Source organism: Panicum virgatum, chromosome 1K (assembly GCF_016808335.1).
Source record: "Panicum virgatum strain AP13 chromosome 1K, P.virgatum_v5, whole genome shotgun sequence".
In the NCBI taxonomy this organism is placed as follows: Eukaryota; Viridiplantae; Streptophyta; class Magnoliopsida; order Poales; family Poaceae; genus Panicum; species Panicum virgatum.
In genome coordinates, this window is record NC_053136.1 from 30,003,461 (window position 1) to 30,031,131 (window position 27,671).

Consider the following 27,671-nt stretch of genomic DNA (forward strand, 5'->3'; position numbering starts at 1 on the left):
AAGGGGGTGATGGCGTGACGCTGTCTCGGCAAGGCATTGTTGTTCATACATTTGCCATAGGTGATAATCATCTTTAAATGTTTGAAGAGCTCCCTGCAAGTTTGGTGCTGTTCCATCGAAGACAGACATTTCTGTGAGCTGGGAGTAGTGACATAGATGACATTGAACATGACGTTTCTGTCGTTCCTGATCTGAGTAGGATTTGATTTGTCTAAGCCCTGATGAGAATAACTAAGGGCACTGCGTGACTTGTGAGCCATGGTAAACAAACAGATGAATGAAAGCAAAGGCGATGGATCATTGCAACTAACTTGATTAACTCATCGATATGTTGCTGTCTACTTAGTGGTGAGTGTCCTTACCCAATTGGGAAGTTTAAGTCTTAAGCCAAGCTGAGGAAGTTTAAGCCAAGCGTGATGTACTTCAATAGCATATTTACCTTTTTTTAATATAATTCCAAACTATGAGCTTGAGGTAGGGATTTTGGCATGTTATGTTTGTACTTACTTGACATATGTTTATGCTTATTTTTTTGAATGTGCGAGCTTGAAGTAGGGATTTTCTTGTATTATGTTTGTACTTGACATATGTTTATGCTTATTTTTTGAATGAGCATCAAGCAACATGTTGCTAAGATCAAACCATGTTACTTGTGCTCCAAATATTGCACCCATAGCAACACACGGGCCGTCCCCAAAAAAAGCAATGCAAAAGACATAATTTTCCAAGTGTTGACAGAGCATGCGAACTGCACAAATCACACAGCCACGAGGTGTCAAACACATCGACATATTAGCAGTTTCCTTACACTAATCAGACAATCACGTCCGGAATGCTAATTAACTGACAAAGCTGTGAATCTTCCAAAAAAAACAGCATCAAAGTGTTGCTCAGAATCATCTAAGGACTCTGCTCAGCTTTTACCAGATTCCTGCCACCTGGCGACTCTAACAGTCTGCTGTATTCAAACATCTGAGAGCCCGCAGCTCAAATTCACCTGGTGACTCTCTGCTTAGCTGATTTTAAAGTTGAGTTGTTCAAAAAACATCAGCAAAAATCAAACTTCAGTGTTCAGCCAATGTTTTCCCAAAATGAAAATTCTCCGTCAAAAGTTTAGAACAGCTTTCGCCTGTTAAATTCCAGAAACCTAGAAAGAAAATGGTAAACATTAGAAACATTTCATTGATCATCTGATGGGAGTGAATGATATGATAAAGAACTGAATTGCTTGGTTCATTATGATTTATGAACACTAGTAAACAGAAACAAAAGTAAACCCCATATACCTATTTGGTATTTGCAGTTCTAATAGAAATAAGCATTGCATCTTCAGTTTCTATACACCATTTTTTTTGTTGCAGCAAAGCCTCACGACAAGACCACTTGCACAAGAAAAAGGAAGCAATATAGACAATAACTAAAGAAGTTAACAAGATTACAGGCTATATTCTGGATTTTCCGAAGTGATACGTTTCAGTGGACCAACATGCTGTTTGTACCAAGTCATATAACTGTCTAGAGTATAACAGGAAAGAGATGATTGTTAGCATACTCCTGCACAGTGAACTATAAACTGCTACTACAAAACTAGTCACTGGTTGCGCCAAAACTGAAGTAGTAAATTAGTTGAACTAGTCTTCACTAATTTGCAGCAAACTTCACAAATGAAGATACAACCATTTGTAGGAAGCAAAAATTGACTATTCAATTATTCATGAATGTGATCTCCCAACACACAAAGGGCAAAAGGAAATAGATGACGGATTAAACAAGAATATAAAAGGAAAGTACCAAATGACGCATGAGCACCTCAATTCTTCTTGCACCTATCTACACGAACTAGTATATCTGACAAAGTCTTGCCTTTAACATTGGACTTGGCGCTTGCATGATTTCCTACATACAGGGATTATAACAATTATACCATGAGAAATAAGTAGAAGATTCTCAAATTTAACAACTGTAATATGAGAAATTGTAGTAAAAGTTTCTCTAAACCGCATATCAAACGCAAGAGCACAGCCTCCAAATATCTAACATACTCAAAAGAGATATACCATGTTTAAACACCGAACGGTGTTTGGCCTAATTGACTGAAAACACTTTCCTTTTCCTTTACCTTCTCACAGTTTTGCCCCATTGAATTAGCAGAGATCAGTATACCACAGATCACACACACATTCATCTACAAACATAATGGCTATACACGTTGACTAAAAGTAGAGGATTTCAGGCCTTGAAAATTAGCATATCATTTCTTTTTGGCAAGATCTGACATATATGCCTACCTAAATTTCCAGATTACAATCACAAATTATACACGAGGACCTACACTACGGGAAAACCCACGTTTGCCGAGTGTCTAATGGTTTGCCAAGTGCATTCCATCGTGCCGAGTGTAAAAAATAAAACACTCGGCAAAAAATAGACACTCGGCGAAGTCAAGGGTTTGCCGAGTGTCGCACTCGGCAAACCCTTTGCCGAGTGCTTTATGTGTTTTACCGTGTGTTTCAGACACTTGGCAAAGACCTTGAGTCCGGTAGTACGTGCTAGTAAGCATTTAACATGAGAGATGATTTATAAAACAGATCATACAACTACAGACAAGCCTCCAAGCAGTAGCACACAGATAAATTTAAAAGGGCATGTAAAAGGAGATATTCAATCTAACAAGTATAATATGCATAATCAAACCACATATATCAAATAATGCAACACAAAGAAAACATGAGAAAGACGATAACCTGCACAAGGGATCAGGGTTGATCCAAGCCACTGGGAGAACGCGTGGTGTAAGAAAACTAGAGAACTGTGGAATTGAGCCATCTATCAGCGCACAACCAAGTACTTTACCCATGTCCATGTCTACAGAGACAGCATGGTTGCCGATTATGAGAATCACGATGCTTGCGTTTAGTGGATCAATAACACCAATGCGCGGTGTGTCCTCCTTCTCCTGCCCTTGGTAGCCTCCATTCGCCCAGCCCCCTAGTCTGTTGAGGGCCACCCGGTGCTCCAGCGTCCAGCAGCTGCCGTCGTCGTCAAGGGAAGGAACTGAGCACAAAAGGCTTCCTCTGGGACACCTCGGCGTATCGCATCCTCCCCTCGCTGACCCCCATGCGGCGGTACGTCCCCAGGTGCCGCAGCCCCGTCACGGGCTCCGTCACGCTTCCCCTCGGCAGCTCCACAAAGCGGAGCTCTGGTCGGTCGCTGAATGGGTCGACTGAGACGGCGCCCCAGCTGACGTCGACCCACCACAGCCGGCCGGCGAAGGCCACCACCTCGTGGTCAACCACCATCCGCCACGCGAGAGGGAGCGGGGACGGCAAACCCACGAGCTCGCCCCCCTTGCCTGTTTGCGAGAGAAACCGGCGCATGACGAAGCTCGCCTCAACCCCGCCGCGGTCCCGCTCCTCGCTGAGCCAGGCGACCGCGTACCTGTCCGGCGGCCCGCCCGGGCTCTCAGATCGAGTGAGGATGCCGAGGAATTGGCAGTGGGCGGTCTTCTTCGTGCCGTCGATGTCAGGGAGACGGAACAGCTGGCCGGTGAGGGGGTTGCAGACGAAGCGCGTCTTGTCAGGGTCCATGTCGAGGCCCGTGATTCGGCGCGTCTGACCGGAGCCGAGCGTGGCGACGACGGGGGCCGTGGCGCGGGCGTCCATGAAGTCGAGGAGGAGGAGGCCGTCGCCGCTCGCGGCGCGGACGCCGCCGCCGACGAGGGGCAGGACGTCGCTGCGGGGGTCGGGGCGCGGGCGCGGGTCGACGAGGTGCTCGGGAACGCGGAGGCGGGAGGCGCGCGGGGGATCGGCGAGCTGGAACGACGCGCGCGGCGCCGGCGACCTGAGCGGCTCCTCCACGTTGCGGATCATCGCCCACGCAGGGCGCGAGGCGGCCGTGGAGAGGGCGCGGGCCCCGGAGGCGGAGGCGGAGAGGGCGCGGCGGAGCAGGACCCGCATTTTGGAAGGATAAGGGGAGCGGCCGGTCGCCGGTGGTGGAAGGAGAAGGGGAGACCGCCGGGAGAGAAAGGGTTTGCGGCTGGGGGCGGTGAGGGTGCCTGCCGGAGAAGTCGAGGGGAGCTGGGGAGGGTAGTGGGCTGGTCCACGAGGACTCGGTTCACGTGGGACCAACAGGGGTGGCAGGGGAAAAGGAATCCGTCTGTCCGTGAGCTTGTTCCACCGGTGCTTCGGCACCGTGCGACGCCGGGTTTTGAAATTGAAAGACCCGGTGCGCGTAGACTACGCTCATGCGACTCCGGTGACGCTGTCTGGCAGCCGCGGAGGAGGAAAGCACCTAGCAGAGGGGCTTCCGGGCTTAGGCTGTTCCGCTGATGCAGTGAATAGTATTCGGCAAGTAAAATAAATAGTATTATGTGAGAGGAGATAAGTTGAGATTATATTGTCCCAGAAGCTGAGAGTTGAAACTGAGAGTTGAGACTTGTGACTCCCTTGGGTCCCACGCGTCAGATCATTGACCAGTTGGCTTTGAATAGGACTGGAGGAGGAAAGTTCGCTGCCTTTCTTTTGAAAAAAATTAGCTTCTTTTTTGAAAGCTTGAATGTCCAGCTGGCTGCTGCTTATTGGCTGCTTTGCCGAATCCAGGTCCCTAATCTCCCGCCAAGACGCTTTGGTCCTTGGGCCTGCGGAGCCAGTTCTAGACTTCTCACTGATTTTGTGAGTTTTTCTTTTTAAGTTTTAATATTGTAGTACTTTTGTTGTTATTTAATAATTAATAATTAATTATAAATTAATTAGGCTTAAAAGATTCATCTCATCGTATACAGTTAAATTGTGTAATTAGCTATTTTTCCAACTGCATTTAATGTTTTATGTATGTGTCTAAAGATTCGATGTGATGTGTATTGTAAAATAAAATTTGAGAACTAAGCATGGCTATCTCTCATGGCAAAATAGGTGTTTTCGTTCCTCAACTTTGATCTGATGGTCAGATTCATTCTTTTATTTTCAGATGGAAACATATCATGTGCAAACCAACCTCTCCGTGCAAACTATAAAAACTTTAATCTGGGTCATCAGATTAACATCCAAGGGGAGGGCGCGCAGAGAGGTTAGGAGGGGGAATTTGCAAAAGTGTGATTATCCAATCTAAGGGCGGGTCCAGATTGTAAAATTACCCAATCCCCCGTACCCATTGGATGTTGATCCAATGACTCAGATTAAAGTTTCCATAGTGCGCACGGAGAGACTGGTTTGCACATGATATATTCCCTTTTCAGATAGGCCAATATAGTTTTTAACTTTATTTTTTAGTCAAACTCATCCTTGTGCTTTATTATACTCCGTAATAATATGAGATTTATACGAAAAATTCTTCTTTACTTTTGTCTCCTTCCTCTTTCTAAATTCCTCAACACTTTATTATTACTAAAAAAATATTTAACAAATGCAAACAAATCAATGTAGTGGTATGATCATTACTGCATGTAGGAGCTGAACATCATAAGCGTTTAATTTGGAACATAAAATTTTATTTATCCATACATCGATATTGTATTGTGGGTGCATGAAGAGTGGAAATTAAAGAGGGGAAGAGGAAGCTAAAGGTAAAAGGAATTTTTTTAATCTCATGTTATCATGAAGTATAATATTAGCATAAGGTCAGATATGACTCTAAAATAAAATTTGATGGACTATATTGACCAATTTAAAAGTTGAGAGATAAATTTGACCTTTCAAATAAAGTTAAGGGACCAAAATGGCTATATTGCCATCTCCAGACAAAGAATTGGCACCGCAAAAAAAAATTGAAAACCCGGAAGGAAACAAGGCACCCAAACGACAATGTGTAGTGGTGTAGACCGCGTGCCAGAACATACAGGAGTTGAAGATCAGGACTCAACAGAAGCTTTTTCCCTTAACCATTCAACTCCGTTCAAGGTGTCCGGTTCAGAAAACAAAATAAACCCCTGAAGTACCAGCTAGTGCAGAAAATAAAAACTGCAGAACATCTGAAGTCTTCAGGCATATTCTTTAGATTTGGTACCAGCTTCATCGTGTTGTTCGTCTTCAGAGCAACTCCAACAGATTGATCTTCCTCTTTTTCCTTTCCACTTTTTCTCAATATAGGGGATTGATGTTGAAAAAATCTACTCCAGCAGATTGATTTTCCATCTCATTTTTCTCTTTATTTTTTCTCAATCCCAATAATTTCTCTTCAATCTCCAATAAAAAGGGGAGACATTAAATCTCTCTTTCCATATAGAAAGGAGGGGAAATCAATCTGCTGGAGCACTTCTTCCATATATGTTGAAATTGAGAAAGGAGATTTTCTTATATGGTGAGAAAAGAGAAAGGGAAAGATCAATCTGTTGGAGTTGCTCTCACCTAGATTTGGTACGGTGCGGGCAGGCAGCACGGTCGGGCCTCTTGTCACATGAGCGTTCATCACCTCAGCACCACAGCTTGGAGAAGGAAATTATGCATCGACATTTTTTTCATGAAAAGACAATGACTGTATAGTCTTGAAGTAAATAATTTTGTTCATCATCTCTTAGATTTGGTGCGGGTAGCCAGCACAGTCTTCAGGTCGTGCCTACTATATATGTCACATGAGCCGATGAGCGTTCATCACCTCAGCGCCACTGCTTGGAGAAGGAAACTATGCATCAACCTTTTTTCATGAAACACTACGAGCGTATAGTCTTGCAATGAATAATCCACAACTGTGTCCTCAATAGACAATATGCATGCAAGTAAAGCTCCCACCGCCTAGGAAAAAATAACTAAGAAAATAAAATTCTCTTTCAGACTTCTCTGAAAATAAGATAAAATGCCTAAAACTTCAAGGGCTAATAAACACAAACTTCTCTAGAGTTTTCCTAAAACGCAAGTTGAGCACATCATCTTCCTAATTTGAAACGGAAACTTTCTGTTGATTTTGACGGTCAACCACCACGCTATGGTCCATGGATACCGTAAGTATAATTTCTAAAATTTTCCTGTTTCGGGAGTTTCTGTTGGAGTATTCCTCTTTTGGAGCTTACCTGTTTCAGAAGTTTGTAACTTTCTGCTGTCTTACCGTAATGTACTCCCTCTAGCCCTCACTATAAGGACTTATGGTGTTTGAATTTTCTTCGTAAATATAAGGACTGGTTGGTAACCAAATTCAGAGCTGGCCAATGATGTAGAACAGATATATAACAAAGTAAAGTTGGTTTATGATCGTGTGGCATACATCTTTTGAGCAATAGTATATGAGTATTTCGACACAGAGCCAGCTCTGTTTCAGAGAAGAAAATAAATCCTGAGATGGTTAATTATTATTGGGTCGGAGTTGGCTGCAAATAAACTTTGTATCAGTCAGCCAGCCTATAGCAACTCCCAAAATTAAGCTGCCTTTAGCTAAAAAAAATACATATTAAGCTTAGTAATAATTGGTGTTTCAATTCAGTTAGAAGCAAAGCCATTCAGGGTACTGAATATCTGAAGCTACTGGCACCGGCTTACTTGGTCAGGTCTACTTTGATGCATGTAGCTGTGCTTACTTGGTCAGGTCTACTCTGATGCGTGTAGCAGTGAATGGACACGGTACCCATTGCTGAAACATTTCTGGTGGACTAGTGTAGATCTGGAACAACAAAGCGAGGTCGCAACGATCCTGGCGGATGTCAAGCCAGGAAGCTTATTACCATCAAGAAACTTTCTTATCATGGAAAAAGATGGAGTTCTTTGGCCTTAAGTTGCCTTCGTTTAGCTTTGTTTTCATTCGTCTCTCCGTAAGTAAAACGCTCTCCCTGCAAAACCAAGTGCCAAGCATGCAGCATAACATAGGGTGGAATGGATCCATCGGCTTCCTCTAGCCATTTTTTCCTTACTAGGTTCATGTCCGTCCATTGCTACGGGCAAAAAGAATTCATGAACAAATATATCAGCGACCGAGATAACTATAAATGCTTAAATATACTTGATACGCACGGGCATTCTGTATACATACCAATAAATAACATATAGTTCCAAATAAATCCATAGATATGTCATTGTCACTGAAGCACACTCGTATATAAACAAAACTATAGTGAATTCTATTTTATATCCCATCCATTGATGTTGCTAAAATTTTTTTTTACTTCAGCAGGAAGCAGTTTTCGATAAGCATTCAAGTCCGATGACAATAGATCGATGATGAAGTTCTGCCGCATCTTAACGTGATCCTGTGAACAATTCGGACACATAAGTAAACATCCTATATGTGACCGATAGCAACAATTATTGAAGATCACAAGAAATTATTTTCACAAAGCAATATACTCACCTTACAAATCTCCACACTCCGGGCACTTTTCCACCAAGACATGTATTGCAGAACCAGGTAGCCCGTAGAATAACTGTGAAGCTTCCATATCAATCATATTGTTGTATAGTGTAAGTAAAAGCTAATAACAACTAGTAATCTATAATAACTCACCCTTGCTTGTCATCTTCAACAATACCCTTCTCATGGGTTGTTGACGGCTCTTAACTACCAAATTTAAGCCGCCAAATCCTGCATAAATGCATAAAATGTAAACATCAACCTAGTGGTAGGGGTTTATTACTAACCAATTCCACGAGTGTTGGTAAATATTTATATGCATGTGAAATACAGTAGAAAGTGCACCTCAAGAGCATGGAAACACACTCCTCAAACCAAGGCAAAGGACGTCGACCAATCAGAGCACGTGTTCAGGCTGAATTGGATCAAAAGAGGCCCAAATACCAGAACAAATCGGCTTAGGACAAGGCCTAGCACCTTTGTTTGGACATGTGGGCCTCTAGGACAAGCAAATAGAAGAAGTTGGGGGCGGTTGGTGGCAGTGGGCCGTCGGCCGACCAGCCCATTGCAGCACCGACTTACCCCCTTTGACGTGGCGGCTCCCCATTAGCTCACAAGGTCGGTTCTTGGAGGATTAGCTGCTAAAGGTTGCCGTGCTGCCTATGGCTCCCTCCTATATATATGAGAGGAGGGGGTAGGAATCAAGACATCCACCAAGTGCAACTTCAAGCCTTCTCTTTGGTTTAGAGCTTCCTAACTTAGGGAGAGGGTAGAGGTACTCAGGAGGGGCGCTGGTCTTCAGCGCTCTTCTCCATTTTGTATCTCTACGAGAGTGAGAGAGTAGTTCGGGAGAAGTGCCGAGGTGTCAACACTCTACCCCAGCTTGTACCTCTATGGATGCTGCTACATTCTTCGGGTTTTTGTAAGTATTCGTGGTTCCTATCTCTAGTATTTTACTTGATATAGTTGATGCTAGTAGTGCTTGCAGTTGAGTGAGATCAATTCTCTTACTCGCGGGTTCGTCGCTCTGTATTCGTACAGAGTGCTGTAGTTTGCTACGGTGGCCCAAACGTAGTTAGACTGCAGTAGTAATCAATAGCGTAGACGTAGTGTCTAGGCTAGGGGTTATCCTTCCTTTTCCTTATATCCCACGGTTTGTTAGAGGTATGCCATAGGTGGTGACAGTCCTATTGGTCCTTCATAATCCTCTATGTTCGGATATAGCGTAGAGCTGTTGGCCGGAGTCGACTGGCAGAACAGTTGTAAGTCGGTGCCCGAAGCGAGTATTGTGCCCGAGAGATCGACTTTTTAACCCAGCAGTAACACTATCTTAGGAATCCTCTCTACCCTTCTACCTATCTTGGTGTGTCCTTGGATCGATTAGAATAGAAGAGAGTGCACACACTTTCCTTGTGGATTCGATAACCCTTGGAATACTCTGAGGTGAAAGCTACAATGATATCCGTGCGCTTAGGAATTTATTCGTGACATTAAAATACCCAACATGGGTGAACTTCCACCGGTAGATATTCTCACTACTGCAGAAAGCGCATATTGTCCCGGTTGAAAACTGCCTTTAGTCCCGGTTTTCCAACCGGGACTACGCTTCCGGGACAAAAGGTTCCAATCTTTTATCCCGGGTGGTTTAACCGGGACAAAAGCAACTTTATATCCCGGTTGAAGTTCTCGACCGGGAACAAAGAGTGAGAAAAAAAAGCTCATTTCTGCTCATCCCACCGCACCTCTCCACCTCCGCCTCGACCACCACCACCTCCTCTTCCAGTTCCAAGACCATCACAAAGGTGTGCAACCACATCTAGAATAAACTTTAGATTGATTTGATTCACAAATTACACAAGTAAGAAAAGCACAAATATAATCCACAGCACAAGAGATTGATTTGATTCACACATTACACAAGTAAAAAAAAAAAGCACAAATCTAATCCACAACACAAGAGATTGATTTGATTCACAGCACAAGAGATTGATTTGATTCATATCATACAAATATTCACCAGCACAATCAAAAACGGGAAAAAAATCACAAACAAACCACGCGGCGGCGCTGGCTCGCCGGCCCCGCCCCTGTGCCAGACCGCGTGGCGGCGCTGGGTCGCAGGCCCGCGCCGGCGCTCGCCCTCGCCCGCGCCTGCGCCAGGCTGCGCGGCGGCGTGGCTCGCCGGCCCCCGCCCCTGTGCCAAGCCGCGTGGCAGCGCTGGGTCGCAGGAACGCACCGGCGCTCGTCCTCACCCGCGCCTGCGCCAGGCCGCGTGGCGGCGTGGCTCACCGGCCCCCGCCCCTGTGCCAGGCCCGCGCCGGCGCTCGTCCTCACCCGCGCCTGTGGCAGGCAGTGCGGCGGTGCGGCTCACCGGCCCCCGCCCGCACCTGGGAGGGTGGGAGGGAGAAGCTGAAGGAGGGATGGAGGAGAAGCTTTTGTCGGTGGGTGGCTGGGAGATGTTGAGGGAGAGAGGAAGAAGATAAGGTTGAGAGAGAGGAGTCACAGGAGTTAAGAACTTGAGAGAGTTCGGTGCCGGCACTTTTTGTCCCGGGTGACAATTCCAACCGGGACTAAATAATATCCTTTAGTCCCGGGTGGAGTCACCAACCGGGACTAAAAGGTGGAGTCACCAACCGGGACTAAATGTTTTAGTCCCGGTTGGTGACTCGACCCGGGACTAAAGGCTACTATTTAGTTCCGGCTGGAATCTCCAACCGGGATAAAAAGTTTTTTTCTGCTCCCCAGTAGCCCTAGATTTTAGAACCGGGACTAAAAGTATTATTGGTCCCGGGTTCAATAATAACCGGGACTAATGTGTTGGAACAAAGCCCCTAGTAGTGTCTGGCTCCAATCGGGACTATGTACCTGCAGTATGCTCGGTGAACGCAAGACTGTAGTTTGTGGGTGTACCATATTGCATAGCTCCTGTGGATAATTCAACTTTGAAAAGAGCGTTTAAATAATTAGCTGCGACCACACACACTCCATTCAATAGTATTTTTGCACGGGACAGCCACACACCTGCGGCATGCTCGTCAACGGTAGGCGTGCCCATGATTGATGCACCATGGTGTTCGGCTGCTGGATACAATGAAATTTTTAATGGCCATCAATAAGTTGTTGTAATTGTTAAGCTTTTGAAACACCTAAGACAAATGTAAGAACAGGCATAGCTACTCATACTAATGGGAGCCTCGATGTTTGTAGAAGTGCCGGTGACGGGTTTTACGTGGTGCACAACTGCGACAACAATCAAGAATAAAACAGTGGCGGAGCCAGAGTGAACTGCTAGGGGGACTAAGCAATCTTGATATCACATTTAGAGGGACTAAGCACTGTTATTTGCTTAGAAGATAAGATGATAGTGCAAAAAACTCCATGGACTGCCGGCCAGTAGGGGGGCTGGAGCCCCAGCACCCCCTGGCTCCGCCACTGAGAATAAAGGTACTTTACAATTAGCTTTTTGAAAACCTAATACAAATGTAGTAAGACCAGGAAAGCTACCAATTCCGATGGGATCCTCGCGCGTTGTAGAAGTGCCAGCTACGGGTTCTACTGTACATGACGCTCAGCTGCGACATCATCAAAGATACGTGTACTTTTTAACCGCACAACAGCAATGCTGAACTTTGTTTATGCAGAAAACAGTAGCTGAATTATTGGCCCATCTGAGCACAAAACTGCAGAATTTGTTTTGGTTTGACTTTCGTCTTTCTTCATCCGATAAGCTTGGCGCCGCTTCCTGTTTCTTTCTTCCCTTTTATCTTCTGACTTCAGTTCAGTCAATATCCGTCAAGTGCATTCAAAAACTGTATAATAAAACTTGGAAAGATAAAAATTGTAAGTGGACGAATGAGATGCCAACTCATACCAGCGTGATCTTGTGATAAATTAGAAATAATACCCGCATCTGAAGCATTAGTATTCACATCTGCAGTATTTTTAAAACCAGAGTCAAAAGGAAAAAAGTAAAAAGTTTGCTGTGCACAAGAGCAGATGGATACAGCTACTCCACCAGGTGCTAACCTGGTGCATTTTCCTTGTTGTTTTTGGTTTGACTTTCATCTTTCTTCATTCGATAAGCTTCCCGCCGCTTCCTGTTCCTTTCCTCTCTTTGTTCATTTGACTTCAAGTCACTCAATATCCTATCACCTAAATACATTGAAACCGGGTCAAGTGCATTAGAAAACTACAGAATAAAACCTCGAAAGAAAAAAATTGGAAGTGAAAGACTGAGATGCCAACTCATACCAGTGTGATCTTGAGTTGACTTAGAATTAATACCGGCATCAGAATCATTAGCATTCCCATCTGTAGTAGTTTCAAAACCAAAGTCAAAAGGGAAAAAATAAATAAATGTTAACTCCAACAAGTGCTAACCTCGTTCGTTTTCTTTTTTGTTTGCATAACCCTTATTCCTCTTATATGACTCACGACCCTTGCTGTTCCTTTCCTGTCTTTGTTCATCTGTCCTCGCAGCAGAAGAGGCTCTCTCATCATCTGTAAAGGATTATCAATGTCCGGACTGACCAACGTTTGGCATCGCTACTACTGAATGAAAGAAAAATAAGTACCCTTGGAATTGTTTGCAGGACCCATCCGCTTACACAGACCAGACCGATTTCGTTTGTCGTAGAACGCCGAACTCGACGACGTGTCTGGGGCTACGCAGACGACGACGGCGGGCGCGCGCCCACCAGCGCTCGGAGGACGGCAGGCCCGCACGCAGCAGCGGGCGGGCGGGAGGAGGACGGCGAGCGGCGGCCGGCGGGCTCGGAGGACGACGCGCGCGGCGGCGGGTAGAAGAGCGCGTGGAGTAGGACGGGCGTGGGGCAGGAGGGCGCACACGGTGGCGGGCGGAGGGCGGCGCGCGCGGCGATGGGCGGAGGACGACGCGCGCGGCGGCGGCGGGTGGAGGAGCGTGTGGCGGCGGGCGGAGGACGGCGCGCAGCGGCAACGGGCGGAGGACGGCGCGCACCGGCGGGCGGAGGGCGACGCGCTGGGTGTGCGAGATCGCAGAGGCGGCGACGGAAGGGATCGAGATCCCGCGCGCTTGGAGGACGGCTGGCGGGCGCGCACCCGAGGAGGCCGCGCACGGCGGCGGGATGAGGGCAGCGCGTGCAGCGACGGACGGATGACGACGCGCGAGGCGGCGGGTGGAGGAGCGTGCGGCGACGGGCGGAGGAACGGAAGGGATCGAGATCTTTTTTTTTTTGTTGAACGGAGGCTGCGGGATAGGTGGGCGGGCTGGGGCGGACGGAACGAAAACCAAATGACTTTGGAACAAATGGAACTTTGGAACAACATGTGTTGAAATACCTTCAACAAAGGATGAAATGCACAGCCGCAAAAAATATCAGAGTCAAAGAGGATGAAATCCCTGCAGAACGTACAATGCTTCAAAAAGAAATGTGAATATATGCCTAAATAGGAATGGCATGGAAGCAGAAATCAGCTCCTGTTAAAGTATCAGCAGCACTTGTTGTTGCAACAGGGAGTGGGGTTCAGCTCAGTTGGTCAGTCCGCGTGTGTGCGAGGCTGGCAACCAGAGCTCGTCTCTGGTAAAGCGATGGACGGACCCCCCCCCCCCCCCCCCGGTAAATCTCAGCCCCCATGCCCATTCCTCGGGGTGGCAGCCTCTGGCCTCTGACTTGTTGTTGCAACAATATTTTGACTCTATATTCTGGTAAGTATTTGCCGCAGTAAAATGACAAGCTGTAATGTAGATGACTCATAATATTTCCCCATTGAAACAAAAACAGGTATCTATAGACATGAGCAAAATATTGTATCTTGTGCACTTCTGTGTGATGTCAAATAGTACATCTACATTAAATTGCAATGTACCATATTCTTGATAAAGCAAAATTGACATCCAGATTGACCATGTTGAAAGCAAAGTGGACACGGCTGTTTGAGACGTGGCCATGGCTCCGTGCATGAATGCAAGCATGCAACATACACGTGCAGACGTGCTGGCCTGCCACGAGTAGGTGATGCTTTTGCTGCTTGAGGATTCCGTCGTGACTCGTGAGACAGTATTGATGTAATGCATGTGTCTCCAACAAGTAAAATAAGTTGTTTTAGCTGTTTTTAGCAATATATACGGAGTATGTACAAGGAGAAAATTGGGAAAATTCCTCAGCATCCAAAAGATAGTTTAGCCAGATAAGTTTGCAAATACAGGACCATGTGGAATTTTTCAACTCCACACACCTTTACTGTTGACAATTCCTAGAAAAAAATCAATGATTAGGAAACCCTTTTGGTACCAAGAGATATCTTCAAGGAATTGCAAGCCTCCCTGCATAATCAGAAATTAGGACAATTAAACTGCCATACAAGTGGGTCCAAGTAGCAACATGCATGGCATATGCATAAGTGACGCTAGGAGATTCCATCACGAGACAATGATCTAGGTGATACATTTCTAACAAATAAAATAAGTAGTTTTAGCTCTTTATTGCAATATAAAATTATCGATGGTACTATTATGACGAGTAATGGAAACCAGAATGAGGTTTGCACTTCAAACACACAGAGTAGAGTGGGGTACCTTAATGCCTTCTCAATCTCAACATTTGTTGGGTCCAACTTGAGACCAGCAAGAAATGCGTCACATGCCTTTTCATAGTTCTGAAGACAAAATGTTATCGGACAAAATGGACTCGCCACAGCAACAGCTATGTATTATAATGTTTTGTCTAACCTTCAGTAACATATGAGCAGCCCCTTGCCTGTAGCAGGCCTTTGGCCAATCAGGCTGCATCATCCGGCAAAACTCAGCATCCAACAAAGCTTTGTCTCCATCACCCAAGTTAATCCAGCAAAGGCTCTTATTTGAATGCAGGATAACATCAGAAGGATCGAGCTTGATTGCCTACAAGTCACACTATCAACCATCACATCTATTTACCACTTGCATACAGGACTTAACTGTTTACTTAAGCCTGTACACACCAGCTGGCAGTTGTATTGCTAGAAAGATGGTAAACTTGATCTGAAATATTGGAGGAATTAAGTTTACTATAATAGGATGCAAATTTGGTTATCACATCCATCAAGCATCAAGAAAATAGCTTTTCCCCTATATCTGAACTCCAATGCAAATTTGGTGTTGACCTCTATTCAGGTCCAATTCAAAACTCAATTGAAGGTGAGGCAAGAAGACCCTATAGGAGGAAGAAAACATCCCTTGCTGTATGCCTATTACAAAATCACAATAGCTTTTTGTAATGGTGGGGCTCTATTACCAGAGGCAGGGCAAGTCAGCTCGATCTGTATGACAATGAAGAAGGCACAGGAACCAACAGAGCTGGGACTACGACCACTACTAGCTCGGCCTATTAAGTTGTGTACTTGTGTTCTTAGGAACTTGATAAGATAATATCTTAGGTGGGTTAGGATTCATTATTAGATTGGAGTAAATAACTTTGCTAGGTTCAAGCATCAATTTAAAGGTGTTAGGCCTCTGTCATTTGGATTAAGCACAAACGAGGTCCTTTTTACCCCCTTCCTCTCTCACGCCTCTGGTGCACAACCCTTTGCCGTGGTGGCAGCTAGTTGACAAGGTCCCAGAACCATGCCAACCCATTAATGACTATAACATTTGTTACCAAAACGGCAAAACCCGATCTGTAACACTTTTCTTTACAGCTTAGATGTGAACGCATGAGGGAAACTAAAACTTGGAAGGAAGAGACATAAACTGATCACATGAATCATATTATTGTTTGTATCCTTCCGAAACAATCAAAATGGTGCAGGTCACTCAATTGTAAGTTGACAAACCACAACAGCATATTAGGAAAAATAATTCAGGCAATGATAAATTAGGAGTATGGTAAATGAGGAAAGTATAAAATATACCATGGAATAGAAATTTACTGCAGAAACATAATCTTTTCTCTTGTATGCCTTGCTTCCTTCTGATTTCAGATAAGCTGGGTCCATTTTGTACAGCGGGTCATTCTGAAACATTTAAACACTGTTTAAGTTCATGCAAAAACAAATCTCCCACCTGAACATCAGCAGGAAGAAAGATAAATGTACTCAATTTGAGGGAAAATTGAGCTCATATAGGGGGGGGGGGAATTGTGAATAGCACGTCATATGGTGAAGAAAGAAAAAGAATTTGACCCAGAGGTGGGTGGGGGTGTTGTAAAAGCCCTGACTTGCAATGCTCTTTGTATGCATATCAATTTGGTATTGCCAGGTTAGTCACTCCAAGTGAATTATAAGTGCAGAAACAAACGAAAGGTGACAGCAAAACTGTGAATGAAACCCTTTCAAATAGCAAAGAATTAAAATTACAGAATTAAAGAAATAAATCCAATAAGACACAAATCATATGTCGAATTGGCATTCATCTACTCATCCACCACTCCTACTATGCTACTAAACCCTTATAAATCAACATAATTTACTACTTCATATTTCAGTCAATTAATTTTTAATTGCTGCATTAGGAAAGGGGAGGCATGAGTTTTAAATTTCCATATACTTCCCTCCCAGTCAGGGAATGCATTGATGATTTTTAAAAACAGAAAATGATCTTGTCCAAATATTTAATCATACCATTAATTGCTAAATATGTCATCGATGCTCAAGCTCTTACCTCCTCCTTTGGCACTGATTTTACATAAGCAAGGATCCCGTCAACACTCCAGTCATGAACATATGGAATACGAGATGTTACTGGAAAAAGGATCTCCACATCTTTTCGTCTATTGTTGTGTGCAGCAATCTCTATTGGCAGGTGACCCCCCTGTTAAGAATAAGGAAAGACACATTTCAATATATGTGCATTATAATCCGAAGACTAGGTTTGATAAACCCATTGTATGCCCCTCCGTGAAACCAACATGAACTTAGGAAAGATTTCAGAAGATTATCATGTTTGTGTCCAAAACTATATACTAAGTTTTTTTCAGGACAAAGAAATAGAAAAATAAGAGCATGGAGGATTGTGTAGGATATTATCGAGATTATATATCATAAGCTTCACCTTTACAAGCCTTTTGTCAATACGCTAAGATACAACAATATGTAGGACACCAAATATCAATAGTAACATCCACTAGGAAATAGACCACCTTTCATAAGCCTGAATACCTAGAGTAAACATCCAGTCTAAACAATCATTCCACAGTGTGAAAAACATGCACATAGAAGCAAAGAGGTGTTATGAATAGCACTTGTATTCATTATGAGGGCTCTAGGCCCGGATATATACATGTGCATGTATTAAAAAATATGCACAAAACCCCTTATACAATGGGGAAACTACAAAAGATACATATACATCTAACAGCCCCCCCTCAAACTCAAGGTGGATCCATGACACTGAGTTTGGAGAGATAGAACTTGTGCTGAACTCTGGTTTGTGCCTTAGTAAAGAAATCTGCCAACTGAAGCTCTGAAGGCACATACTGAAGAGCAATAACATCATCTTGTACCTGTGCTCGTGTATAAGAAGCATCAACACCAATATGCTTAGTGAGCTCATGCTTCACCGGATCACGAGCAATGCTAATAGCACCTGTACTGTTAGACAAAAGAGGAGTCGGCTCAGAAACAGAAACACCAAAATCCTCAAGTAGCCACCATAGCCAAGTAACCTCCGCTGTCCCAAGAGCCATAGCTCGCAACTCAGCCTCTGCACTCGAACGAGAAACTGCTACCTGCTTCTCAGTCTTCCAAGCAATGAGAGAACAACCAAGGAAAACACAATAAGCAGAAAGAGATCGACGATCAGTGGAATCACTAGCCCAAGTAGCATCAGAATATGCATGAAGCCGTAAAGAGCTAGAGCGAGGAAAGAACAAGCGATGAGATATAGTCCCACGAAGATAATGCAGAACACGAAGAAGATGACTATAGTGGATTTGAGTGGGAGCGGAGACAAACTGACTCAGGATATGGACAGCATATGAGATGTCAGGACGAGTAACACCAAGATAAACAAGACTCCCAACAAGATGACGATAACGAGTGGGATCTGGAAGGGGCTCCCCATCAATGGCACGAAGATGAACATTAAGTTCCATAGGAGTCTCTACAGTATGGTGGTCAGTGAGAGAAGCACGATCAAGAAGATCCTGAATGTATTTTTCTTGGGACAGGTTACCTTGAGGTGTGGAAGAAACCTCAATCCCAAGAAAGTAACGAAGGGAACCTAGATCAGACATAAGAAACTGCTCACTGAGACGTGCCATCACAAAGGCAATATACTCAGAGTCATCTCCAGTGATGATCATGTCATCAACATAAAGGAGGAGAAGGGTCCGACCACGAGAGGAAGTGTGAACAAAGAGCGCAGGATTATGAGTACTGGCAGAAAAAACAGCAGCAGTGACCACAGAAGCAAAATGCTAGAACCAAGCATGGGGAGCTTTCTTGAGGCCATGAAGCGAGCGGCGAAGGCGACATACCATACCCTTAGGGACCGAATACCCAGGTGGCGGCTGCATATACACTTCCTCATTGAGTTCACCATTAAGAAAGGCATCCTTCACATCAAGATGAGATATAGACCACTCACGAACAGAAGCCACAACAAGAAGAGTGTGAACAGTGGTCATATGAGCCACATGTGTGAATGTCTCATCATAGTCCCGACCATGCTCCTGCTGAAAACCACGCGCTACAAGACGAGCTTTGTAGCGCTCAAGAGAACCATCAGAGCGGGTCTTAACCTTGTAAACCCATTTACAAGTGATAGGACGGACATGTGCAGGAATAGATACAAGATCCCACGTGTCAGTGCGCTCAAGAGCAGCAATCTCCTCGGCCATAGCATGCTGCCACTCCTGATGCTGAATGGCATCACGGTAAGAAGTCGGCTCAGAGAGAACAGTACCGGCAAAACCAAGCCTATCTGGAGACCGAAGAGACTGCCGATCACGAAGAACATATCGTGGAGCTGTCTCAGCATCAGAAGGAGCTGGCTCAGCATCAGAAGGTGTAGCAGAAGAAGATGGCTCATCAAGAGCAGATGGCTCGTCAGAAGATGATCTGACAGCCCGCCGAGTACGTGTGTAGACATGTGTGACAAGCGGTTTACTATCATAAGTAGTACCCATAGGAACCTGTGGAATATCCTTCGAAAAAGAATGAACCACAGGTGAAGGGACCGCAGAAGAAGGCTCCTCAGGTGAAGGGAGTACAGGCAACTCAACAGGAGCCTCAGAAGAAGGGACTATGTGTGAAGGAAACATAGGAGCAATAGGAGTATCAGGAAAAAGTAGGAAAGAGAGTGGCTCAATGACAGATGCTTGAGAAGCATCAGGGGAAGGGCGAGGATAAAAAGGACGAGACTCATCAAAAGTAACATCCCGTGAAATCCTCATCCGACGGCCAACAGGATCCCAACAACGATACCCCTTATGCTCAGCACTGTATCCCAGAAAAACACACTCAACAGATTGAGCGGTCAGGTTAGTGCGCTCACGAGGTGCAAGAAGCACATAGCAGACACATCCAAAAAGGCAAAGACAAGAATAGTCAGGAAGCTTGCCACAAAGACGCTCATACGGAATCCCACCAGGAAGAGAGGATGAAGGCTGAATATTAATAAGATAAGTGGCAGTGGAAACAGCTTCAGCCAAAAATGTGGTGGAATAGAAGAGACGATCATAAGAGCACGAGCAGTCTCAAGCAAATGACGATGTTTACATTCAGCAACACCATTCTGAGCATGAGCACCGGGACAAGAGAATTGGGCAAGAGTGCCTTGCTCAGAAAGAAACTGACGAAAGGCTCCAGATAAATACTCCCTAGCAGAATCAGCACGAAAGACCCTGATAGAGGTATCAAACTGAGTACGGATCATAGTAGCAAAATTTCTATAGATAGACAAAGCCTCACTATGATTTTTCATAAAATAAACCCATGTGTGGCGAGAAAAATCATCTATAAAAATAATATAATATCGATGGCCTCCTTTCGAGACAAAGGGAGCCAGACCCATACATCAGAATGAACAAGATCAAAAGGATGTTTCAACACCGACTCACTAGAATAGTAAGGAAGCTGGAGCTGTTTCCCTAGACGACAACCCTGACACTGTTCTAGAGATACATCACCAGAGACTGACCCTAAAAGACCACAACGAACGAGTGTAGACAGACGCGAGCCACAGAGATGTCCCAAACGATGGTGTCACTGAGCAAAAGACGATGTGGATGACATGGACAGAGCAGAACCAACAAGACTGGCAGAAGCAGCGGAAGGAAGACGAAGCCAGTCAAGCTCCCCCCAAAGACGCTGAGAATCACGTCGACGAGGGCCAGTACCAACCAGGAGACCCGTGATGCGATCCTGAATACAACAAGAGTCAGAATCAAGAATGACACAACAACCATGATCAGTGAGCTGGCCAGCAGAGATAAGCTGCATGGTTAGTTTGGGAACATAAGAAACAGCAGGCACATGAAAAGAGGGAGACAAAAGAGTTCCCTGCCCTGCAACAGAGAAAGACGATCCATCCGCAGTTTGAACAGTGATAGGAAGGGATGATGGACTAATAGAAGAAAGACTGGTACGATCAGGAGTCATATGGAAAGAAGCACCAGAATCAAGAATACATGGTAAAGTACCTAAAGAAGACTGAGAAGCAGTAGCAGCATCTGACTGTGCAGAGGACTGAGTAACAGAACCAGCAGCTCCTGAGTAACATGAGCATCTCCTGTGTCTCAGAACCAGCAGAACTCCGCTGAGAGCCTCCAGTACCAAAACCACCAGCACCACCTGTATCCTGTGAAAAACGACCACTACCACCTCGGCGAAATTGATCCTTCTTCTTGAAGCAAAATGCCTCCACATGAGTCTTCTTACCGCAATAATTACAATTAAGACGACCACCCCCTCCTCCCTCAGAAGAAGAGGCTGCTGGAAGAGGCGCCTTAGGTGGAGGGGCGACAGCTGGAGACGAAGAAGACCGAGCAGCCAATACTGAAGACAAAGAAGAAGAAGACTGCAGTTGACCAGCATTCTGAAGATGCAGCTCCTCATTGCGAACAGCAGCAAGAGCCTCCATCAGAGAAACACAGGGCACATGGGAAACCAGCTGAGTTCGAAGCTGCTCAAACTCATCACGAAGACGAATCAAAAAATCATAAGTGCGCCTAGTCTCCAGAGCAACCTTCTGAGCCTTACATGAGTCACAAGTGCTGGGTGATAGTGGAGGACTAATAGAGTCAAGCTGACGCCACACTGCGGACATCTGAGTATAGAAATCATCAACTGTAGAATCACCCTGGCGCAATAGCTATTCCTGACGTAGAGCAGCAATTTAAGTAGACTGGCCAGTGGGCTCATAACACTCACGAAGAAAGGCCCACATCTGATGTGCATGCTCAAAACCAACAATATCTGTAGAAAAACAGCACCAGCACGAGCATCCTCATCCAACCATGTCCTATATGCAGCAAACTGAAACACATATGACTCCATACTGGCATCATAATCATCAAGTATCTTTGTCTTCTCAGCATCAATAGCCTTATCAGGAATAATGGGCTTGACAGGAGCAACAGGAGGAGGTGGGAAGGGTATATCACCAGTAATGAACTCCCAAAGACGAAGACCACGCATGTGCTAGCGTAGACGAGGAACCCAGTCGCGATAGTTGGTGCCATTGAAAAGCACCGGACATCACATAATCTGCACACCACCAGATGACGGAACGGAAGGAGACGCCATCCCAAACAGCAACGGTCGTCGTCAAGAGTGCAAAGGAAAAGCAACGGTCGACAGCGAGAGCGCATAAGAAAAGCGGCGGCGGCAGCAGTTTTTTTTATTGAGTACCCTACTAACAAGTCCGGGGCAAAGTAAAGCAACAAAACGAGTCGACAGCAGCCACCAGACCACAACAGTAGTCCTCTTTTCTTTTTCTTTTTTTTTTAATACGAGAGGATCACCTCTGTGTAAGGCTCGATTGAACCAAAAATAGAGTTCCCTGACGGGAATGCACCTGGCGGAGCGGTGCATGGCCTGAGGCGACAGGACGGGCGGTGCGTGGCCCTTGGCGGGGCGGCGCGCGGCCGGAGGTGGGGCGGCGCGCACCCGGAGGCAGGGCGACGCACGACCTGAGGCAGCGGGAGGAGGCCGCGACTGCGACGAACGGCCGCGCCGACGAGCAACACCACCACCAATCGAGGCGTCCAGGTGACGGCGGGCAGCGTTCGAATCCTGAACGGCCCGGCAGAGGATCCCGGTGGCCCGACGCCAAGGAGGAGACGGCACAGCCACGGGCGAACAGAGGATCGACAAAGAGGTTGCACAACGAAGCAACCGGCATGCAAGTGCGACGTGCAGAGGATGAATTGGGAGAGAGAAAAGAAACCCTAACCATAAATTTTGGCTTTGTATACCATGTTATGAATAGCACTTGTATTCATTAAGAGGGCTCTAGGCCCATATATATACATGTACATGTATTAGGACATATGCACAAAACCCCTTATACAATGGAGAAACTACAAAAGATACATATATATCTAACAAGAGGAACAAGAGAAACCAATCCTTACATCATCACGAACATCAGGATCAGCACCAGTATCCAGTAAGCACTTGTAGAAATCAGTTAAGCCCTCATTTGCAGCGACAATTAATGGGGTTAGTTGACCAACACCCTTCACATCAGCACCCGCCTGATACAAAAGAAGTTTACAGAAACATATCCAAAATAAGTGTCATAATTTGCATAATCTCAAATGTCTTATGTTTCCTTCCCAAGAGTGACAAAACAAATACCAATTGGATTAAATAAGAATGTATATTACTTTAATCAGAAGCTTCACACATTTCAGTGAACGAACATGGAGAGCAGCGATCATAGGTGTATAATGAATGGACATTGCCTTGTTACACTGTCAATAAAACACAAGTAGTAACCCTTAGATGATTAAAGTTTGCAGGCATGCAGCAAGCACAGAAATTTGGTGTGGAAAAGTTAAATAACAGTGAAGTGCCAAAATCATTTAGTAATTGGTACTCCCTCCATTCCAAATTATAGATATTTTCACATTTCTAGATGCATAGATTTTGCTATGCACCTAAATTTACACTATTTCTAGATACATAGCAAAAATTATGCACCTGGAAATACTAAAACAATCTATACTTTGGAATGGAGGAAGTAGTATTTATTAAAAAAAAGTGTCCCATTCAATGAAACAGAACTGATTTTTCCAAAAAGGTGAAGGAATATGGAAAAATAACAAATGAAAGCATGTCACAAATATAGCCAATCAAATAACACCAACCAATCTTACATCAAAGATATAGGCATAAAAGAATCGTGTGAAAATACTCACGTCAGCGTGGTGGTCCAACAAAATCTTCACAGCAGCATCATGCTTTCCAATAACAGCAGCATGCAGTGGTGTCCCACAATAAGAAAAGGAATCAACATCAGCTCCCCTTGAGAGCAAGGCTTCTATCATTCCACACATTCCTGAATTAAAAACATGGAAGAGAGAGAGAGAGAGAGAGAGAGAGAGAGAGAGAGAGAGAGACGAACAATCGACCTGAATTGTCGGTGGTGTCGACGTCCAAGTGAAGCTCCTCGACCAAGTACGTGCACACCGCCATCCTCCCGCGACCCGCAGCGACGTGCAGCGACCCGGCACCGCAGTCCCTGACGGCCTCCACCGCCTCCGCGATGCGGCCCTTCCCGCCGTCCAGCGCGCTCGCAGTCCCTGAGGCACGGTTCAGCGAACTGCCCAAAATCAGGTCCCTGCCAGGCATAGACAAACGCAAGCCAGCGCAAAACCACGGGGGGGAGGGGGAGCGGGTCGCGGCCCGCGCGCACGTACCCTTGAAGCGGCGGAGGTCGCCGTCGGCCGCCGCGTGGAGGAGCCGCCGTTCCAGCGTGCCGGATCCTGCAGCAGAAAGTGTGCGGGCGTGTTAGCTAGGGTTAGGGATAGGAGCTAGGCAGGTCCGGGGCTGGGATATGGTGCCTCTTACCACTGGTGAGGGGCGGCGCCATGGCTGGCGGTGGAGGTTGGTAGGGCTTTGGGAGTGGAAGGAGGCGGGAAGGGGAGGAGGTTCTGGAGGGAAATGGAGAGCGAGGAGCGGAGGAGGAAGGGGACCGAATTAAACAGGCCAGACGGAATGGAAGGTGGAAAATTGCTAAGCGCACCCGACACAAAACGAGAGAAAAGGGACACTCCGTGGATGGCTCCTGGTGGTCGGGTGTCGGCGGGGTACCCAAGTTTCAACAAGGGTCAAGGCAAGGGAAATTTAAATATACACTCATCCAGATGCCACTTTTTATGTATTTGCCACCGCATACAATTAAACTCCTATGCCTTTACCATTTTAATTGAGTTGGTACGCCACGCCATTTTAACTGAGTTGGTACGCCACGCAATCAGCCAACGTGGCCACGCTTCTCCTCCCACTGCTAGTTTGCCCTCCATCCACTCACTGACATGTGGGCCCCATCGGTCGGGTCGTCTTCAACCTCTGGCGGGAAGGGCTGAAACCATGTCGAGTAGCAGCTGCGCCTGCTCAATCAGTGTACATGGAAATGACACGCATCATGGGCTCTATAAATACAGGACCGCATCGCACATGCTCCCGCACACCAAGCACACGGCGGTGGCACAGAGCGTGGCACGGCAGTCCACCGAGAACTACGACCCCTGCTACCCCGACCAGCCGGTGGTCGACCAATACCTCCACGTGTGGGCTTGGAAGCCGGCGTTTTGGCCCCAAGCCTGCCTTCATATGGGCTGACGACGACGGCCGGCGTGACGGCTCATCGTCGTACGCCACGGTGACGTACTCCGAGCTTAATGCCGCCGCACAACGCATGGCTCTCGCCTCTCGGTCTGCTTCAGACAGTGCGCATGCGCAGGGCCACCTGGAGTCCCCCATTGCCGCGTTGAAGGGTCTCCGGTGGGTGCCGGCAGGCCACCTGGAGAGCCACGTGCGTGCTCGCCTCGCCCGCGGCCTTCGTCCAGCGCCTGCGCCTGTGGCTCGAGCTCGTCGCCGAGTTCAGGGCCATGTGCACGCCGGCCCTCGCCGGGCTCCGCAGCATGTGCCTCGCGCAGGGCAAGGGTCGCGCAGCTACCTCCCCATTCCCTCACTGCGTGGCCCAAGCAAGAGGTTGAAGAAGACCCTGACCAATAGGGCCCACATGCCAGCGAGTGGATGTAGAGAGAACCAGCGGCACGAGGAGAAGCACGGCCACGTTTGCTGACTGCGTGGTGTTCCAGCCCAGCTAAAATGGTAAAAGCGTAGGAGTTTAACTGCATGCGGTGGCAAATACATAGGAGCGTTTCCAGTGGCGGACGCAGAGTTTCAACTTAGGGGGGGGGGCTTGGTTCTTCCTCCTCCCTATCTCCACTCATTTCTTCACATTTTTTCTCTTTTTTTCTCATATTTCTCCTTTGATTTCAATGGAGGTTTTGGACAGTAGGGGGGGCTAGAGCCCCCCTAGCACCCCCTGTAAATCCGCCCCTGAGTGTTTCTAAAGATGGCATCTAGAGGAGTGCCATCTGTAACGATGACAAATATTTAAATTTCTCTAAGGCAATAAGAGGGTTTGAGATGCAGGCCGCACCAGCCAAGTATACGAAGGATTGATAATAAGGTCTTGTTTGGCAGGACTCCACGAGCGGCTCCAAAACCGGCTCTGGCCGAAGCCCTGCCAAACGGGTGCTTTACTCTCGGCTTCAGCTCCGGAGCCCCAGAAAAAACATGCTCTCTTGAGCACTTTTGGGGAGGCCGAGTAAAAAAACGTGGCTCCGTCCGGCTCCATGGAGTCGCTTGCCCCCTGCCCCCCCCCCCCCCCCGTGCAACACCTCCTCACACCTCCTCCGGCGGCCAGCGGGAGCTCGCGGTGGTGGCGAGGCGTGGATGGCGGGAGGAGGCGTGGGCGGGAGGGGGAGGAGGCGTGGGTGACGGCAAGTGGAGGAGGCGCGGGCGGCAGGAGGAGGAGTTGTGGGCGGCAGACGGCAGGAGCTCGTGGCGGAAAGCCGGAGCTCGCGGCTAGCGGCAGGAGGTGCGGGCGGAGGTTGACGGGGCCGCGAGTGCAGGGGAGGTGGGGCGAATGGATAAGGAGGAGAGTAGGAGAAAGGAAAAGGAAGAGAAAAAGAAAAGGAGAGGAGAAAAAGGAAAATAAGAAAGAAAAAAAGGTAAAGAAAAATTATAGGAAAGAGCAATTTAGACTTTTTACGGCCTCAATCCAACAGGTGAAGCCGTTTTGCCAAACGTTTTTCAAAACGGCTCCAACTCCACCAGAGAAACCGCTCCACCAGAGGAGCTGGAACCAGAGCTTTTTTTAGGAGCTGGAGCCCTGCCAAACATGCCCTAACTCAGGGCTAGTTTAGCAAGGCTCCGGCTGTGGCTCTTCATGCAAAATGGATTTTTTTCATTTCCGGATTGTCTGGTTGGCAAAACATTTGGTAAATGGCTTCTTTGGAATATTAAAATATATAGAAAAGATGAAATGATTATATTATAGAAAAGATATAATGTCCATATTGCCCATATTTTTTCTATTTTTATTTTTCTTGCTATTTATTTTCCATTTCTTTTCTTTCCATCCCATTCTCTCTCCCCCCCCTTATCTTCTTCCTCCTCCTCGCATAGCGCCCGTCACCTTCCGCTGCTTCGCCTCCTCCCCTATCACCGGCCATCAGCCCCGCCTCGGGCTCCCGCGCCACCTGCAAGCTCCACCAGAGATAAAAAACAGCAATAGATGAGGAGGAGCCATAGGAGCAAGTTTTCTGGGTTCCTACTCTACCAAATAACTTCAGGGAGTAGGAAGGAGCTTCGGTACCGAAATCATTTTTCATCATTTGGGCGAATTTTGCCTAAAGCTCCTCAAGGAGCCACCCAAGGAGCCTTCCCAAACAAGACCTCAATATATGTTTTGGGTATAAGGCCACCTTGCCCTTGATTTGACAAAGAGAAGCCACTAATGCTAGTAGTGCTTATCAGCAAAAAAAATGCTAGTAGTGTTCAAGCTACTTGTTTAATAAAAAATCCGACGGGACCGTAACACTAGTATGCTAATATTTTGAAATTTGGTAAATTTTGATTGTTATTTGAAACTCTAAGGATGAATTCTAGCCAAAAAAAATAACAAGTAACAAATACCACCACTACAATCAAATTTCGCTAAAAATATCCCCGAGTTTCACTGAAATTTCAAACTCTGAATGGTGAATGGTAGGAATGCTACCGGAGATGACAAAAGACATTTGAGGGGCGGAAAAGGGAGGTGGAAAGAACGGGAGCAAAACAGATCAGAGCTCAGGAGGCAAAAGAAATTAAAGTTGCCTGTCGTTTTAGAGCATCTCAAACAATCTCTAATCTCTCTTTCTCATCTTTTTTTTTGAAAAAGGGGAAAAACACTCTCCAATAGTTCCTCATCATCTAAC

At 46.2% G+C, this 27,671-nt stretch overlaps 1 protein-coding gene, 1 long non-coding RNA gene and 2 pseudogenes across 2 annotated transcripts; all 4 read right to left on the reverse strand.

Moving 5' to 3' along the window:
• Nucleotides 1–774: 774 nt before the first annotated feature.
• LOC120653693 lies at nt 775–3,956 on the reverse strand (annotated as a pseudogene).
• A 3,987-nt stretch (nt 3,957–7,943) lies between these two features.
• Nucleotides 7,944–8,339, reverse strand: LOC120653703. The gene is made up of 2 exons (XR_005666845.1): nt 8,269–8,339; nt 7,944–8,167 (listed from the first exon to the last, which is right to left on the reverse strand). It is a non-coding gene; the product is annotated as an uncharacterized LOC120653703 (long non-coding RNA).
• A 3,422-nt stretch (nt 8,340–11,761) lies between these two features.
• On the reverse strand, nt 11,762–12,867 carry LOC120654384 (cyclin-L1-1-like). The gene is made up of 5 exons (XM_039931907.1): nt 12,843–12,867; nt 12,649–12,768; nt 12,520–12,579; nt 12,295–12,420; nt 11,762–12,199 (listed from the first exon to the last, which is right to left on the reverse strand). Exons 1-5 carry the CDS (start codon nt 12,865–12,867, stop codon nt 12,051–12,053), a joined length of 480 nt encoding a protein of 159 aa, XP_039787841.1. The 3' UTR covers nt 11,762–12,050.
• Nucleotides 12,868–14,520: 1,653 nt separating this feature from the next.
• Nucleotides 14,521–24,265, reverse strand: LOC120654394 (annotated as a pseudogene).
• Between the last annotated feature and the right edge of the window lie 3,406 nt (nt 24,266–27,671).

Coding starts and splice junctions, on each gene's coding strand:
- LOC120654384 (XM_039931907.1), bottom strand. CDS start 12,867: ATGGGTCCTGCAAACAATTCCAAGG. Junction 12,769..12,842: donor TCCTGCAAACAATTCCAAGG/GTACTTATTTTT, acceptor AATCCTTTACAG/ATGATGAGAGAGCCTCTTCT. Junction 12,421..12,519: donor GTCAACTCAAGATCACACTG/GTATGAGTTGGC, acceptor CAATGTATTTAG/GTGATAGGATATTGAGTGAC.